We start from the raw sequence: 19,034 nt of genomic DNA on the forward strand, positions 1-19,034 counted from the left end.
ACGTGGTTTGTTATTTTCATTTTCAGTGCACTGTAAGGAATGTTGTCGGGGGATGCTCAAGACGATAACCTCATTAGCCAGGCAGCTGTATCACCCATCCAACCAGAAGTCTCCTAGACCTAGCTCAACCAATATGGAGTGTAGGAAATCATTCTTTAGATTATTGTGAAAATATGAAATAAAAGCCTTCAGAGAAGGAGCGGAAAAAGGACTAGTCTGAACTTGCTTTAATGTTTGCATTAGAAATAAGAAATATATTAGTATTCAAAGTAAGGGGGATTGAGTAAGATTAGTTAACTACCAATTTTAGCTGTAGGTCTGTTGATGCGTTTATAAAATACAACCAGGGAGATTTTATTATTGTGTACAGTGCATTCTGTGTTTCATACTGTGATATGATTGCTTTTATTAAATGAAGACACTAGGATGAGGATCAGATGCTTTGTCTAAAGCTAATACAGATATGTACATTTATGCTAAAACTCAATTGGAGAATCAGGCTTAATCCTCTGGTCATTGCTGGGTGTCAGTCAATTGACCACTATTTGGATTCTTAGGCGCACCAAGAGGGAAATTAAGAAGAGGTAGCTGTAGGACCAAGAGGTAGCTGTATTATCTAGTAGACTCAATAGTCGAGTTACAAATTTGAATTGTCGGATTGAATTCTATCTCACTAACATTTGAATAAGAAGTAAATTTGCTGGAATGTCTGGGTGGCTCCGTGGTTGAGCGCCTGCCTTCAGCCCAGGGTGTGGTCCTGCGTCAGGCTCCCTTCAGGGATCCTGCTTCTCCCTCTGCCTGTGTCTGCCTCTCTCCCTGTGTCTCTCATGAATAAATAAGTAAAATCTTAAAAAAAAAAAAAAAAAAAAGAAGTAAATTTGCTGTTTGATGGTGATGTTATTCACTCACTACCTATTGATATAATTGAAAATTATATTTTATTTCATTTTATTTAGTTCAAGACATTGTGACAAGAGGCAAGTTTTTTTTTTTCCAAGTAAAAATCTCACTTTAAGTCTGAATGTAGTATTTTTGCTAACTGCTCGTTTTTGTCTCCCTATCATCTTTCCCACCTAGTTCCTATTATGAAACAGTTTTTGCAGTTTGGAATGGTTTATCCCCAACTTTCTGGATTCAGAAATGAGTGGTTATTGGGCAAAACTAATCAGGGTAACCACCTCCCCTGCAGGGATTTGTTTAGGTAACTCAGGCCTGAGCCAAACGCTCTCCTGGATACAGGGATTGGACAGGGTCCTTTAATGAGTGTCAACTGCCAGACTTCTGTGGTTGTGGGCCCTCCCTCTGGACCTGAAGGAGGGAGCACCTGGCTCCCGTTACTGCTGGCAGCTGTCTTGTTCCCGTGGAAGCCGCCTCTGGACCATCCTCCAAACACCTTGAGTCACCTAGAAACTGACATGCGGTTTAGACCAGGCCGTTCTTGAAGACGTATCTCTGCCCCTTTCTATTATGTAAATCAATAAATCCATTTGATTTAAGCCTGTTTCAACTGAATTTATTGTTATTTGTAAATGAAAAACAATCCAAAATGAAATATTTACTCTTGGGTCTCCCATAAGAATCTAAGAGAGTAGTAGTCAACTTCGGTGGAGTCACATTGGGATTATTTGTTTATTTAGCATCTCATCATTTAGTTTACAATTGCCTTGGCACATTTTAGACACTTTGGGGTTTACATTCTAATTGATCGATTAGTTCAACAGCTTTTAATTATTAAGCATTCATTCTTTAACTGAAAGGCACTGTGCACAGAGCGATGGTGAACATAGTTCTAGTATTCAGAGAGCTCAGAGGACTGGCTGACAAAGCAGACAAGATATATCAGAGAGGCATGCAAAAGTTAAAATGGGAAATCAGAAAGCAAGCAATGGAGGGACACCTAATTCAGAAATAATGGGGTGCTGGATAGGAGAGAAGGAGAGAGAGGGTGTCATTAAAGACTCCTAAAAAGGAGTTACTTAAAAAAATTTTTTTTTATTATTGGAGTAGAGATGACATGCAATGTTATATTAATTTCAGGCGCACAACATAGTGATTCAACAGTTCTACACATTATTGTGTGCTCACCGTGGTAAGGGGAGCCACCATTTGTCAGACAACATTGTTATAATAGTTTTGACCATATGCCCATGCTGTACTATGCGTCCTTGTGACTTTTTTATTTTATAACTGGAAGTTTGTACTAACTTTTGTTTTTGTGCTGTGGACCTCTTTGGCGGTCTGGGGAAGCCTAGGGACCCATTTTCAGAGTGATACTTTTAAATGCATGAAGAATACCTTGGATTGCAAAGGAACAGCTATTTATTTATTTATTTTTTTTAGGAACAGCTATTAAGATACTTTTAAAAACAAAAATTTACTACAGTAATGATATGTGCTTCTTTACTAACTCATTAAGGAGTAAGATCCAGTAGTGGACATAATTATTAACATTTAAGGTTGAGGTAGTGATGAGTGTAAATAACATTTTGAGAGATCTATGGCAACTATGATGTGATACAGAAATAGCTGTGTTTTCTTGTGTTGCAAAGTCACAAGAACCGCTAAGACTTTTGTGGTTCATGACCTACATTCATAATAGAAAAACGTGCTAACGTTTATTTAGAGGTTTGGTCCAAGGTAATTTCCTGGACCCCTGAATTATATGCCAAGTTAAAAAAAAGAAAAGAAGAAAAGAAAGCCTGTGCTGAGACGAGAGAGAATTGAAGCTAATTTTGACAGGCTGAAGGAGGTACGTAGGTGACGGAAGTAGAAACGGGCTTGGGACATATGGCAGATCATGTGCACAGGCATGGAAACATGACAGAGAATCAGGGACTGTCAGCAGATTGTTTTGGTTAGAATGAGGAATGAGTTTGGCAACGCGGTAGGAGGCGACGCCGGGAAGTTTGGCAGAGTCTCCCGTCTTGGGAATGTGTGTTGATCATACATTACGGTGATTAAATGTGAGCCTGTCTTGACTGTGTGTGCAATCCTTCGCGAACTCTCCACTGCCTAGCACGTACAGTCCTAGGGGCTTACAGTGGCTCTTCAGGATGCAGCCCCAGCTTTCCTTCCTAGTCTTATTTACCCCCACTTGCTCTGTCACATACTCTGCTCCAAGGATTCTCAAATACACTGCTGCACTTACGCATACCGTCCTTTTGACTTCTGCTCATCAGCTGGATGACCACTTCCTGGGCCTCAGTTGCTTCATCTGTATAATGGGGACAGTAAGTACCTCATAGAGTCGTGAGATTAAATAGGTATTGAAACTGACTTGAAGCAACGCCTGACGCACGGTAAGCTCAGTAAATGACAGTTAGTATTATTGGGATTATTATTATTACCTTTTTCCCTGTGCCCAACTAGCCAACTTCGTACATTCTTGAAAGCCCAATTCAGACAATTATCCTCCAGAAACACTTCCTGATCACCTGACTTCCATTTCCTTCAGATAGAATTAATGACTTCCTCCTCTGTATGATGTCAGGGTCTCATACAATTTCAATTCTTGAATTTTTCACGATGTATTGCGATCATATATATATATATATATATATATATTTTAAGATTCTGTTTATTTATTTGAAAAAGAGTGAGAGAGCACAAGCAGGGGGAGCAATGGAAGGAGAGGAAGCTCAATCCTAAGGACCCCAGGATCATGACCTGAGCCGAAGGCAAGCTGCTTAACCAACTGAGCCACCCAAGTGCCCACAACTTTCTATATTTATATCATTTTTCACTAATTATATTGTTGAACCCTAAAAATAAGGGCTGAATATTACTTTTTGGTGTCTGCAATGTTGGATTTTCCTAGGGAAAGTACTAAGGTACTTTTAAATTCTGGATCCAGTGATAAGATACTTCTCAGGTAATGGGTAGACTATTTGGTGTAGGTTTTAATCATAACAGGATCCTGGCCACTCTTTTTATATACAACCTTTATATATTGGTGTTTTATTCGGGACTGGACCTTAATTTCTCACACTATTTACTCTTCCTTGGGGAACTCAAAGACGTCTGTGGTCATCAATTACCGTGTAGTGACAACTCCTGAATCTTAACCCAGACCTCTGCCTTCTAGGGTCATTTCAAAATATACAAAATGTACGTCCTCTAACTGCTTCTGGGTGAGCAACAAGAAGCTTCAATTCGATATGCCTAAATTGGAACTTTTTTTTTTTTTAACTCTTAACACCTGCTGTGGCATCACTCTAAGTAGGCTGATGCTCTCATAATTTCTCATCATCTGAATCATTGTATATTTCTTTAAAAAATGATTTTTTTTCTGATTAATAAAAATGAATACTTTTTCTTTGTAAAAAATATTCAAGCAATGTAAGAAATACATGATTTAGCAATCTCATCTTCCAAAGAGAACCACTGTTCACTCTGTGTAAAGTATGTTTTGCCAGTTTGACACACATATACTAACACATTTTTTTTATTTTTTATTTTCGTATATTTTTTTTATTGGAGTCTGATCTGCCAACATACAGTATAATACCCTGTGATCGCCCCGGCAGGTGCCCCCGTCAGTGACACACTTATTTTTGGATGACTGCAATAGTCTGTGAGTTCCCTTGTCTCCAGAATAGCCCCGCTGTAATTTATTCTTCATACATACTTTTTCTAAAGTCTGAGTGAATGAGTGACTTTTCTAAAAGGCAAATCTCACGTTGCCATTCCTCTATTCAAAATGCCCCAAAGGCCAATCATTTCTTTGGGGATAAAGTCCAAACTTTGGAGAAGACATACAAAGTCCTTCGCGACCGGGCCCTTTGCTATCTCTCTAGCCCTGCCATCAGGCTGGATCGTGCTACATTCCAGCTTTGAAGCACCGGGCTGGTTTTTCCAACTGTCGGGTGAGGCTTAAAAATAATCTCACGTGGAGATAACAGCAGGTCCAGCGCCAAGCATGCTGCTAGCCTTGGGGTCAACGAGGAAGAGGTTTCTGTATGTGTACGTTGGGCCTCTCTTGCTTTCTGAGGAGCATCCTTCGAGGTGATTAGGTAATGCTTGAACTTAGTTGGAACAGAAAGAAAGAAGGAAAGAAAGAAAGAAGGAAAGAAGAAAGAAAGAAAGAAAGAAAAGAAAGAAAGGAAAGAAAAGAAAGAAAAGAAAAAAGAAAGGAAAGAAAGAAAGAAAGAAAAGAAAGGAAAGAAGAGAAAGAAAAAAGAAAGGAAAGAAAGAAAGAAAAGAAAGGAAAGGAAAGAAAGAAAAGAAAGTAAAGGAAAGAAAGAAAAGAAAGAAAAGAAAGAAAAAGAAAAGAAAAGAAAAGAAAAGAAAAGAAAAGAAAAAAAAAAAAAAGAAAAGGGCAAACCAGTTTTATTTGAATAGATGTGCAAGAACGCGGGAGGTGAAACCCGGAGTGGCCGGGAGGGCTGCAGGCAGGATGCAGGCCCCCCCCCCCCGCCCCCGCGCCCCTTATTTATTTGCAGGGCAATGGAGGTCGCAACAAGGCCTCAGGAAGAAGAGATTTGAGAAAAGCTCCTGTCAGTGCAAAATGCGGCTTTGGAGATGAAAGGGGTGAAGCTAAACCTTGGGGTTATTTTCCTGGGTCTCTTCCCTTGTGGCTCCCCACGGCTTTGGCTGTTTGGTCCAGAGCTTCGGGATGTTAGACGTGACCTTGGGCATCCGGGGGCATCCGGGGGCATCCCGGGCGCGGTGGTGCTCTGCCCTCCGCAGGCGCCGTCGCCCGGGGGGGGGGGGGGGGGCACCTGCCTGCAACTGACCTAGGGGCCAGCAGTGTGGGCGAGCTGCCTTCTCGCCGGCCCGAGCAGCCCGCAGACCGTGGGGACTCTCCTTTTTCCCTTTTTAAAAAATATTTTTATTTATTCATGAGAAAGAGAGAGAGAGGGAGGGAGGGAGGCAGAGACACAGGCGGGGGGAGGAGCCGATCCGTGCGGGGAGCCCGACGCGGGGCGGCATCCCGGGTCCCGGGGTCACGCCCTGGGCTGCGGGCGGCGCTAACCGGCGGCCCCGCGCATCCCCGCGCATCCCCGCGGCGACTCTCCGGGCCCGGCCGCTGCAAGGCCAAGGACTCCCGGTGCCGGGCTCCGTCGTGCGGCGTCTCCCGTCCTGCGCGAGCCCCGGGGAGGCCGCTGCGGCGGGCGCAGGTGCAGGTGCGCGGGCAGCCGGGGCCGCGGGCCCGGAGGGAGGCTCCCGGGGCTGCCGGCGGGCGCGGCCCGGGCCGAGCGCGGGGCGGAAACACGCGGCCGGGGAGGCGCCGCGGGGGCCCGGGCCCGGGGCGGGAGCCGGCCGCTCACGTCTCGCGGTGTTTCCTCCCTCCGCCCGCGGGAGCTCTCGCGAGACGAGCCGGGGCAAGATGGCCGTGCCCTGCTCCGCGCTGTGAGGCGGCGGCGGCGGCGGCGGCGGCGGCGTCGCGGCCCCCGAGCCCCAGCCCCCCCGCGGCGAGCGCGCGGCCCTCGGTGCCTCCGCCGGGACATGCGCCTGCCCCGGGCTCGCGGGCGCCCGGAGGGTTCATGCTGCGCCGCGGGCCCCCGGCCGCCGCTCTGATCGCGCCGCGCCGCCGCAGCGCCTGCTCCGCCGCGCGCCGGGAGCCCCCCCGCGCCCCCCCGCGCCCGCGGCGGCGATGACCGGGGAGAAGATCCGCTCGCTGCGGAGGGACCGCAAGCCCAGCAAGGACGACGGCGACCTGCTGGAGCCCGGGGACGACGAGGCGGCGGCGGCCCTCGGCGGCGCCTTCCCGGGCGGCAGGACCGGCGGCGGCAAGGGCGGCAGGCCCGGCCCCAGGGTCTTCAGCAACCACCACCGGCTGCCCGCCAAGCCCGCGCCCGCGCCCGCGCCCGCCCCCGCCCCCGCGCCCGGCCCCGGCCCCGGCCTCCCCGCGCCGCCCGCCGCCGCCGACGGAGGCCCCGGCCCCGCGCGCTTCCCGGTGCACGAGAGCGTCTTCAAGGGGGACGTGCGGAGGCTGTCGTCCCTCATCCGCACGCACAGCATCGGCCAGAAGGACGACCACGGTGAGCGCGCGCCGCCGCCCCGGACCCCGGCCCCGGCCCCGGACCCCGGCCCCGGCCCCGGACCCCGGACCCCGGCCCCCCCCCCCCCCCGCGGCCGCCCCGGGGGCATCGCCGGACGCCCGGGCACTGACGCGCGGCCCCTCCTTTGTTTACGGGACGCGGCGGCTCCGCGCTCCCGCCCTCCCGCGCCCCCGCGCTCCCGCCGGGGCACCGGGAAGCGCCCACCTCCCTCCAAGGCCCGGCCCGGCCCCGGCCCCGGCCCCGGCCCCGGCCCCGGCCCCGGCCCCGCGGGCACGGCTGCTCACTTCCACCGCCATCGGGTTGTCTGCCTCTTGCTTGCTTGCTTGCTCTTTTTATCCTCCCCCCCCCCCCTCCGCCCGCCGCTTCCGTGAAACTTAGTTCGATACAAAGTGTCTGATGGAATGCAAGGTGTAGACACTCTGTCGAGCTGGATTCCATCCTAAAGGCAAGGTGTAGACACTCTGTCGAGCTGGATTCCATCCTAAAGGCAAGGTGTAGACACTCTGTCGAGCTGGATTCCATCCTAAAGGCAAGGTGTAGACACTCTGTCGAGCTGGATTCCATCCTAAAGGCAAGGTGTAGACACTCTGTCCAGCTGGATTCCATCCTAAAGGCAAGGTGTAGACACTCTGTCGAGCTGGATTCCATCCTAAAGGCAAGGTGTAGACACTCTGTATCGAGCTGGATTCCATCCTAAAGGCAAGGTGTAGACACTCTGGATCGGGCTGGATTCCATCCTAAAGGCAAGGTGTAGACACTCTGTCGAGCTGGATTCCATCCTAAAGGCAAGGTGTAGACACTCTGTCCAGCTGGATTTCATCCTAAAGGCAAGGTGTAGACACTCTGGATCGGGCTGGATTCCATCCTAAAGGCAAGGTGTAGACACTCTGTCGAGCTGGATTCCATCCTAAAGGCAAGGTGTAGACACTCTGTCGAGCTGGATTCCATCCTAAAGGCAAGGTGTAGACACTCTGGATCGGGCTGGATTCCATCCTAAAGGCAAGGTGTAGACACTCTGTATCGAGCTGGATTCCATCCTAAAGGCAAGGTGTAGACACTCTGTCGAGCTGGATTCCATCCTAAAGGCAAGGTGTAGACACTCTGTCGAGCTGGATTCCATCCTAAAGGCAAGGTGTAGACACTCTGTCGAGCTGGATTCCATCCTAAAGGCAAGGTGTAGACACTCTGGATCGGGCTGGATTCCATCCTAAAGGCAAGGTGTAGACACTCTGCATCGGGCTGGATTCCATCCTAAAGGCAAGGTGTAGACACTCTGTATCGAGCTGGATTCCATCCTAAAGGCAAGGTGTAGACACTCTGTCGAGCTGGATTCCATCCTAAAGGCAAGGTGTAGACACTCTGGATCGGGCTGGATTCCATCCTAAAGGCAAGGTGTAGACACTCTGTCGAGCTGGATTCCATCCTAAAGGCAAGGTGTAGACACTCTGTCGAGCTGGATTCCATCTTAAATGCAAAGTGTAGATACTTTGTATCGAGCTCGATTCCATCTTAAATGCAAAGTGTAGACACACTGTATCGAACTCGATTCCACCTTAAAGGCAAAGTGTAGACACTCTGTATAGAACTTGATTCCATCTTAAATGCAAAGTATAGACACTTTGTACCGAACTTGACTCCATCTTAAAGGTAAAGTGTAGACACTTTGTATCAATCTGGATTCCATCCTGAAGGCAAAGTGTAGACACTTTGTACCGAACTTGACTCCATCTTAAAGGTAATGTGTAGACACTTTGTATCGAACTGATTTCCCTCTTCAATGCAAAGTGTAGACCATTTGTATGGAACTAAGCCACACTGTAGAAGTTGATGGGCATCTGATGCTTGGAGCAAGCTGCTGAAATTCTGTTGGAGTAGAGTGTTGAGCGTTTTGTGTGTTTTTCGTAATTGCTGATAATAATGTTTCACCTTGACACGGCTGTGACTAAGAACCGTACTATGATTTTTTCGTAGTGACTTCATCATAGCCGATACGACAAAATGGAGTACCATTTATTATTCAAGGGCTGTATTTCTCCTTCTGCCGTAACTCGGGAGCTGAATTTTTTGTTCCTTTAGTTTTACAAACAATGTGATGAGGTTGACTTCTAAGCAACAGGATATTTATTTATTTATTTATTTATTTATTTATTTTTAAATATTTTACTTATTTATTCATGAGACAGAGAGAGAGAGAAGCAGGCTCCATGCAGGGAGCCCGACGTGGGACTCGATCTGGGGTCCCCAGGACCAGGCCCTGGGAGGAAGGCAGATGCTCATCGCTGAGCCACCTGGGCTGCCCCACCAGGACATTTATTAATGAAAATGAATGTGAACCCTGATGTTTTCAGCATCTAATAAGCCATTTTAAATTGGGTAGTTGACAAATATTGTTGATAACTATGCTTTTAAATGAACATGACTATGGTACACATTTAATTAGAATACGCTCAACTTAGTGTTCAAAATAACACATAACACATTAACGAAATGCTTGCTTGAGGAATAAGCTCCCTTAATTCCATTGGACTTTGGGTTTCTTATCTAAAATAAGGGCGAAAATTGAGATTAAAAAAAAGGAATAAGATTTCTATTGGTTGTATAATTCTCTAACAACGACACTTGTATCTGAATTTATAATACTGTAACAATATCACTGGCATTTATCAGGATTCAGATCCTCAAAAAATACCTGAAAGCTGCACCCAGTTTTTCATTCCTACATTTACTTAATCATTTTACTGTTGTTGCAACAAGCATAGTATTGTTTGTTGGTGGTAATTATATACTAGCCCTTTGAGAAACAGCTTTTATAGGAGATGTGTTATAGCTTCAGGTTATTCATCACTTAATTAGGAAGTTTTTCGGACTTGGCCTTCAGAGTAGGTGTGTGTGTGTGTGTGTGTGTGTGTGTGTATAAATTTAAAATATTTACCTTGAAATATTCCTGAAAACAGATTAAAGTTTCTTTTTGAGCATTAATTTCCTTTGAAAGAAGAGATGGATGAATATGATTGACAAAGTATGATAGTATAGTATGTTACAATTGATCTTCTTGGTTCGTCACGGAAAATACTAAATTATAGGGTTATTGGGCTTCCATATTCTGTAATCCAGCATTTAGAAATTGATTTGTTAAAATACAAATTCTGTTCAAAGTAATTAGAATCCGAAATCTCTTACGCTCTTGTCCTTCGTCCACTTGACTTCACTTTTTAAATTGCCTTGATATACCAAGTGTTTGCATTGTACTTAGCTGCCCTTGTATTGTTGGTATTTCTGATGATTGTAACCAGTGGTTCACGTACCTTTGGAAAGCGTAATTGGTTTTCTCCTGCGTTATATATTTTCATCTCCTGAAGTGGAGTCTCTTAGGAAGAGTAGCTTATATTTAATGTGCTACTTCTTTAGTCCCTTTTTTTCCCCCTGTGGCCACATAATTTCTCCATTACATTACATTACATTACTTTTATTTCTCATATTTTACTAACCAGGATACTTTATTTAGATTTTAAGAATATTTTTTCCTTCACATTACAAAAGATAAATGCTTTTTAAGTCACCAGACCTTTAAATACAAGCTATTATATCTGAATTGTTATAACATGATAAGTGCATAGCAGATTCATACACTCATACGGGTGCATAGCAGAACCATACAGTCATAGCACATCATACCACATAGTTGTATATTCATCAGAGAGATTCCTTCTACAGCATCATGATGATGACTGTCATCATCATGAATACAATTTACTGAGTGTGTCAACACTATGCTAAGTGCTACCTATATTATCACATTTAATTCTCACAATGACCATGCATAGCAGATTGTTTTATCCTTCTTTTAAAGGTGAGGTAAGTGAAACCTAGAGATGCAAGGAAACTTTGCTAAAGTTGCATACTTGGTATAAATTGCAAAGGTAGGAGCTGAACTAAGAGCTGGTACTCCAAAGTCCATGGTCACCCTCTGTAAATATTTCTGTTGATCAGGACCCACTATACTGCACAGAAGTAGATTCTATTAATGTGTAATGTAATTTACAACAAGATTCTTAAATATATTTTTTCTCATTTAGTCCTTATAATAGCCTTATTTTGCCATTGGACAACTTCCAGAGTTTTTCTGTAGAGCCCAAATCTCTCACTCTTGTTTGTTCTTTCTTGTTTTATGTGATGGCACAAATAACTGGGCCACCTCATCCACATGATAGCCCTTTAGATATTTGACAAGAGCTATCACATTCTTATTGTTAGGTTAAGCAGTCTTAACTTCTGTATCCATTCCTCCTGTGGCATGGTTTATAAAGTGCTTGCTTAGATGGCCCATGAAAGAGTAAATGCTATATACATGTGTTAAATAAATGAAAATCTTAATCATCTTCTTTTAGTGAAAGTCAGTTTGTTAATTCTTCCCTTTGAGGATGGTGCTCAGGACTAACTTTAGTAGTCTCATAAGTAAAGACAAAAAGGAGGCTCAATTGCTCTAAGCGTTTAGTAATGTGTACTACTAAGAAGCACAAATTAAATAATACAAAGCAAGAATATGTTGATTTTTTAATACTGCTTTTTCTCAGGTGATTGGCTCTCTTTTCTATCCCTTCTTGCAGTTTTTTTTTACCTCAAATTTACATTTATTATATTTTATCTTATTATTTTTGATCCTTTATCCTACTTAACTAGAAAGCTTATTGAATCTTAATTTGGTCACTGTTTAGCTCGCTATTCATTCTTTCAGTTTCCAGTGATCTCTGATTCGATGAACTTTTTTTTGGAGTGCGTATGTATGTGTATTTTACAAATTACTGACTTGAATAGGAGTAAAGATTGGGCTTTTTCTTTTGTGGTAAAGTGTTGGTTGACTATGAATTGCCTTTTCTGAGTCATCAGTTATTTTGAGGAATACTATATCTGGATCCAAACATATCTTTGAAATATAAGTTGAATACAGTAATAGGTATAACATCATGAATATATTGTGTTTAGATATGCCAAGTGATTATGGCTTATTATATATATATATGTGTATATATATATATATATATATATATGTAGTAAAAGCAATTTTGGGGGTAAGGAAAAAAGATAAATTACATTAAATGTACACAAATTTATTAAACTTTATATCTTTAGTGTGTCTTTAGTTATATACTATTTTTAATTTTTTATTTTTTTTAAAGATTTTATTTATTTATTCATGAGACACACACACACACACACACAGAGGCAGAGACATAGGCAGAGGGAGAAGCAGGCTCCATGCAAGAGAGCCCGATGCGGGACTCGATCCCGGGTCTCCAGGATCATGCCCTGGGCTGAAGGCGGCGCTAAACCGCTGAGCCACCCGAGGTGCCCCTATTTTTTCTTTAATATAGAATTAAAGTTTAAGTCTGAGCCTTTTTTCACATTGTAAAAATTTTTCTGAGTCACTTTTGCCATTGGTAGTTAAAGTATCGTGGTGACATGCTGTTTTTGAAAATTCATGGTGATGAGTTTTACTTCTTTAGCACCTTTAGAATTGAGAATGCTTATTCGGCATATAGAACATTTTCTTCATTTTGACTGCACTTCTTATTTGTTAAACATGTAATTTTGTTTTTCCCCTTGAGTTAAATATTCTTAGACGTAAAGTACTTTCTCTTGGACATTAGTTAGAAGCTTTTAGGTACCAGAGTGATGAAAGTCCTTGATACATGAATTGCTTAAACCAGCCTTTCCTAGATATGAAAAATTTCTGATGTATTCTGAGAGATTTGGCAGTAGATTTCTACTGCCTTTAATTACATTGCCTGGCATATGACAAGCCATCTTCTCTATATAGTTAATTTTCATTTTTACTGAATTGTAGCTTAATCTTTATGTGGCTGTTTCACACAGTGATTAGAAATTTCAAATCTAAAGTATATTTTAATTGAGAGTATTGCTGCCAATGTTGGTAACTCAAGGGAATGGTAATGAAATGGTTAACCTGTATAGTGTCTCTGCCGGTGGCTGGTAGATTTTTTCAGACAGGGATTTTAAAACATCTTAATTTCAGAAGGATTAAAAATATATGTTTAAGAATTGAGGCAATAGCATAATCTGTTTGGTGCCCATGTGGTAGGTTTATTTTGGCTTATTCTATGTAAATCTTTAAATTTCTTTTTGATATTATTTTCTCTGCTTTGTGTTCGTCACTAAAATCTTTATGATGGGTGATGCATTTTACATCTGAGTAGCAACTATAGAGCTACACTTTGCATGGCAAAAAAAAATCTTGAATTAAGCCTTAGATGAACAATTTTGGCCAAGAGGGTTACAATGATGGCACATCCTTAAAAGAACAGAAATGGTTTTGTATTTTTCTCCTCACATTTTGTGGTCTTTTCTGGACTTTGGTTTTGAAAGGCAGACCTCAGTTTGTCTTAGGAAAAAAGTGAAGTCGTTTCTGGAGGCTCAAGATAATCCATTAACGTGTCATGCACCTTCACTTGGTGGTATGAGTGGAGTTTGGTGGTGAAATCTGTCACTTCACTGATCTCTCAGTGTTGATTCAGTCGATCTTTACCACCATGTGACATGACCTTCCTCTCACCTCTTCCCCCATGTGCATCTCCCGACAGAGTAGGACTGTACTTGGCTTAAGTTGCTGTTTCCTGATGGCGTCACTGTAAGTATTAGAATGTGACTTCACACTTTGAATTGTGATGTGAACACACCTGCAGAGCTATCTCATAAGAAGGTGGGAGGAATCCTCTTCTCTCCTTTCCTGTATTGAGCTATAATGGGAGCTGGAATTCTGACCTTTCAGCTTTGGCAAAAAAAGAAACAGAAATGAGCAGTTATTGACCACGTTGTGTTCTTTGCATCCTCAGTAAGGCAGGAGAATTCTGGAGGACTCCTTGAAGAATTGAATACTAGGCAGTCTGTCCCAATTTGATGTCTTTCTTGAGTCATAGAAATCTAATGCAGAGTGTAGTGTAATTGGCAGGATGCTTTGGGTTCTAGAAAATAGGCATAGTTCCTTAAAAATTGAGTGGGGGCTCGGCAGACTAATAGTGTGTTCTTGTTTACATACTATTTATTTCATTGGGAGATAGATGGAAGATCAGTTTTGGAGCAATACTGAAGTGTGTAAAATGGGGTAAGGGAAAGAGAAAAGGTCTATTTCCTCTGTGAAAATTATGGATGGTGTTTGTTATCAGAATATAGAGATTTAACTGTGTGACTTAGGTGAACTTCATCTATTCTTAAGGCTGTTGCTCCTGTTGAAATCCTGAAGATGCCTGCAAAATTAGAAGGCTGTCTCTATATTTGGAATTAGATCTAACTTTGGGACTATGCTTTTCTGCAAACTGGTTTTTTATGAAATTATGCTATTTACTTAATTACTGAAAAAAGCAGATATAACAGTATCTACTTCTTGGGGCATTATAGTCTCAAATGGAAGACTGTACTTGAAACCATTTTAACTCTGAAAGCTAATATAATAGTAATATCCATTGATAGCAATACCTTATTCTCACTTGTGGTGTTAAGTACCTTTCAGCAGAAGACATTCTTGTCCTTGAGGTTTAGATAGTACTTCAGTTGAGGTTTTATCTGGTACTTGAATTTATCCTGCCTGTCAGTGTACTAAAGGATTAGGTGTATTTGACTCTCCTACAAGTCATCTTTCATCTACTGGTGTGACTTGGTTTAGTGTATTTGGATTCTTGGCTGTAAATATTTATCAGTCATGTTAATGCATGTGCTCTCTTACTCAGCACTACACTGGATTCTATAAAACCACCTGTGTTGTGTTGAATATACTCTTAAGCATGTACATACCCTTTGGTTGGCTTTCATAGAGAATCATGTGGAGACCTGCATTGTTCTGGGATGGAATGCTTTTTGGAGAGTTAAAAGAGATTTTAACGCTATTCTCATGGCTCTTTATAGTTATTTTTTTCTTTTCTTTGTTCATTCATTCCTTCATTTAACAGATACATACTGAGCTCCTAATATGTGAAAGTGTTTTAGGTGCAGGGGTTACAGCAGTGAACAAAGTGGTCAAAGTCCTTGTTCTCATGGAGCTTATTCTAATGCAAGAAGATAAATAATAATCTAATAAATATGTAGTATGACTGATAATGATAACTATCATAGAGTGAAATAAAGCCAGGTAAGGAGAATAGAGAGTGCTGGGATTACAGGGGAGGGGAAGTAGTATTTTGTTGAGGTCAGGGTCAGGGAAGACATCAAGGATAAGAGAAATTCAGTTACCTAAAAAAAATTAAGGAGCAGATACCTGGCAGACCAGAGTTTCAGACAGAGAATACAAATATAAAGGTACCATGTTCAAGGGGGTAGAAGGAAGGCCAAGTGTGGCTGGTATGGGGCGGGGGGAGTGGTAGGAGATAGGAGATTTGAGAGGTAGCAGTGAGTATAAGCATGTGGAACTTTTGCAGACCAGTGTTAAGGATTTTGGGTTTCACTCTGAGCAAAATAGGAAGTCAGGGTTTTGAGCAGAGGAGTAACGGTGATCTGATTTTAAAAGACTCAGTCTGGCTGCCATATGAAGCAGAAACTTGGATGGGCAAGGGTTAGTTTAATGTGCTGTTAAAAGTAGGGGTAACTTTGGAAATAATAAGTAGAACTGGGTAGGAGTCTGTGATGGATGTAATATTATGTGTGTATGTGGTTGTAGTAGTATAGTACTGTTTATGAGAGAAAAATACAAAAATTCTCTGTTTATACTGCTTGCTTGGATGGAACTTGAAAGGTGTCGGTAGAAGTTGGAGTTGTGTTGGTTCTAGTACTTAGAATTTTCTGTTTTCTCCCTACTTAGGGGCAGGTGAAATCAGAACTATTTTTATAAAGTCATTACTTGCCTTTTTCACCATGCTGACATTTTTGCTGATGGTTCAAAAGCGGTGGTGGGCAAAATTGTTGGAACCTGAGTACGAATCAAGGCACTGAAACTGCTGGTATTCATTGCACATTCACTACCACATACTTGTAGTTTAAAAAAGGAAAATAGAAAAAAAGCCAGTTTCTCTTAATGTCTATGATGCAACTGGTGAAATGATTACTTTTATTAAGTTTTAATCTCAAGTACATATCTTTTTGATATTCTTTCTGACATAATGTAGATTTTGCATGATGTTGTTCTGCATGTTGAAGGGAAAACACTTGTGTAGTTGTTTGAGTTGTAAGCCAAACCAGCAGCTTTTGTCCTGGAACACTATTTTTACTTGGAAGAACAGCTTACAGACAAACTATGGCTATTCCAATTTGGATAGTTGGCAGAAATTTTCTGGAAAAGAATGAAATGAGCCTGTGACTTCACAGAAAATAATTGGTAGTATTTGTTACCAATTAAAAAATTCAAGCTTTGAATCAAAAATTAGAATTTGGGGAACTCGTCTTTGTCACTCTTAAGTTTGACCGCTTCTGTCACTGAGTTTGACAGCTTCCCAGTATTTAAAGACTTCTCTGGTCAGATTGGTGATAATACCAAATGTGATTTTTTTTTTGGGGGGGGGTATAATGAAATGTGTTGACACTTGGAAGATCTGCATAACTCCATTAACTTGTATCTTTCACATGATCAGTGTATGATGTTCCAAAATCATGCATCTGTAAAAGATCTATTTAAAGTGCAAGAGGGATGCCTGGGTAGCTCAGAGGTGGAGTGTCTGCCTTCGGCCCAGGGTGTGACCCCGGGGTCCTGGGATCGAGTCCCACATCTGGGGGACTCCCCGCAGGGAGCCTGCTTCTCCCTCTGCCTGTGTCTCTGCCTCTCTGTCTGTGTCTCTCATGAATAAATAAAAATCTAAAAAAAAAAATATATGTATATATTTGTATATAGTACAAGAGAAACCAGTGTGTTTCAGTGTACTCAATACAAAAAGTTTATTGATACGGTTTTAAATTTCACATTGCAGCTGACCTTTAAGAAATCACCACTTAGTTTTGTTGTAGTAAAGAACATCTACAATTATTTAAAAGTGCCATTAAAATACTATTCCTTTTTTTCAACTGTGTATCTTCTGAATCTAGATTTTCTTCATATGCTTCAAAGTAAAATTTACACATGATTGAATGCAAAAATAATTATAAAAGGTTAGCTGTCTATTAAGCCAGACATTAAATAAATTTATTTTAATTTTTAATTAAAGAGCTTAAAATAGCATACTCCCGTCATTTATTTTTGTTTTGGGAAATGCAGTTTTTTTTCATAAAAAATACATATTGACATGTAATGGAGTTATTGTAACTAAAATTAATAAAGTTTTACAACATGTAATTTTAATTTCTAGTATGGTAAATATCAATAGATTTGTCCATATAAACAATCCATATAAAAGATCTTTAATAATTCTTAAGAGTATAAAAGGGGTCTTGAGACCAAAAAGTTTGAAAACTTTTGGTCTAGTAAAAAGCATACAGATTTTAGAGTCAGGACTCACACATTTCTAGATATATAATTTTAGGAAATTACATAATTATTGTTAGCTTTATTTTTCTTACCTGTGAAATAGGAATAATATTTGTCTCAGAGGGTGTTGGGGTAAGATAAGATTTATAAAGTATATAGGATAGTGTGGGCATATATAATAGATGCCCTGTAAATCCAGCCTTTTGGTTGATAATTTGCATACTTCAGCAATGCAGCGGTCTCAATGTTACTGGAATATTTTTTGTTCATTTGACAGAACAGAATTCATTTTATTTACCAAATTAGAACCGAGGCATGTGATTTCAGATTTAAAAACTACATTGTGGAAAGTTGTCAGGTTATTTTAAGTTTTTAGTATCTTTTATGTAACAAATTAGCTTAAGCAGCAGGTTGAGATCTTAGAAAACTGAGGGAATGTCGTGACTGGGTGGCTCAGTTGGTTAAGCATATGCTTTCTGCTTGGGTCCTGATCCTACAGTCCTGGGATCGAGCCCCATGGTCCTGCGATCGAGCCCCATGTCCTGCGATTGAGCCCCATGGTCCTGGGACTGAGCCCACGCTGGTCAGGCTCTCTGCTCAGTGGGGAGCCTGCTCTCTCTCCCTCGCCCCTCTCCCTGCTTGCACGCACACTCCTTCTGTCTCTCTCTCTGTGTCAAATAAATAAAATCTTTAAAAAAAAAAAGAAAAAGAAAACTGAGGGAATAGTAGAAATATAACTGGGACATCTGAGCACTTAGTTTCATGGTATACTTGGCCAGTAAAGTAAATCCAGTGTTGGCTAGAGGAGTAGGAGAAGAATGATGAAGAAAATCATGCTGATTTATATTTAAAATATTGAAATCAAAGCGTAATATTTAGTATTAATTATAATGTGTATTTTTGATTATGTACTTACTTGTAAAATGAGGATTGAGTAGTTGAACACAAAGTCATTTCTAGTTCATAAATCTTTTGAAAATGTGATTAATTTGACTTTGTAAAATTACAGTACTTTTAATTTGCTTCAGTAGATACCAGTGATTCTGCCCTTTCTTTTTTTCCAAATTTTATTTTATTTGTTTTATTTTTTGGTGAGAGGGCAGAAGAAGAGGGAGAGAGAATCTCAAGCAGACTCCACACCAGTGCAGAGCCTGACTTGGGGCTCAATTTCACAACCCTGAGATCATGACCTGAGCTGAAATCAAGAGTTGGGAATTGGGCAGCCCCGGTGGCTCAGCGCGGTTTAGCACCGCCTTCGGCCCAGAGTGTGATCCTGGAGACTCGGGATCAAGTCCTGCGTTGGGCTCCCTGCATGGAGCTGCTTCTCCCTCTGCCTGTGTCTCTTCCTCTGTCCTGTGTGTGTGTGTCTTGTGAATAAATACATAAAATCTTAACAAAAAAATTTTTGGAAACTTAACTGACTGAGCCACCCAAACGCCCCACCCTTTCATCTATATATTCCTTGAGGGTTTAAGAAAACAGTAATAATCTAGGTATATAAAGGCCTGCTTTCTTTACCTAGTGGCTCTGTCTAGACTTTGGTGGATTCTTAATTTGTTTAAGTTTTTGAGAAGTTATTACATTCACATACGACAAAATTATAAAAAGATGTAAAAGATACATTATGAAAA

The 19,034-nt window shown here is 41.8% G+C and overlaps 1 protein-coding gene across 2 annotated transcripts in view; it reads left to right on the forward strand.

Annotated features, from left to right (window-relative positions):
* Nucleotides 1–6,367: 6,367 nt before the first annotated feature.
* ANKRD13C (ankyrin repeat domain 13C) overlaps nt 6,368–19,034 on the forward strand; it is an 86,372-nt gene continuing 73,705 nt past the window's right edge. The window contains exon 1 of one of the 2 annotated variants that reach the window (XM_072754911.1): nt 6,368–6,983. In XM_072754911.1, coding sequence (XP_072611012.1) covers nt 6,596–6,983 — 388 coding nt within the window. In that variant the 5' untranslated portion in view covers nt 6,368–6,595. The remainder of the gene's footprint in view (nt 6,984–19,034) is intronic. The other variant, XM_072754910.1, reaches the window with a different exon arrangement.

The sequence above is a fragment of the Vulpes vulpes genome, chromosome 3 (genome assembly GCF_048418805.1).
Source record: "Vulpes vulpes isolate BD-2025 chromosome 3, VulVul3, whole genome shotgun sequence".
In the NCBI taxonomy this organism is placed as follows: domain Eukaryota; kingdom Metazoa; phylum Chordata; class Mammalia; order Carnivora; family Canidae; genus Vulpes; species Vulpes vulpes.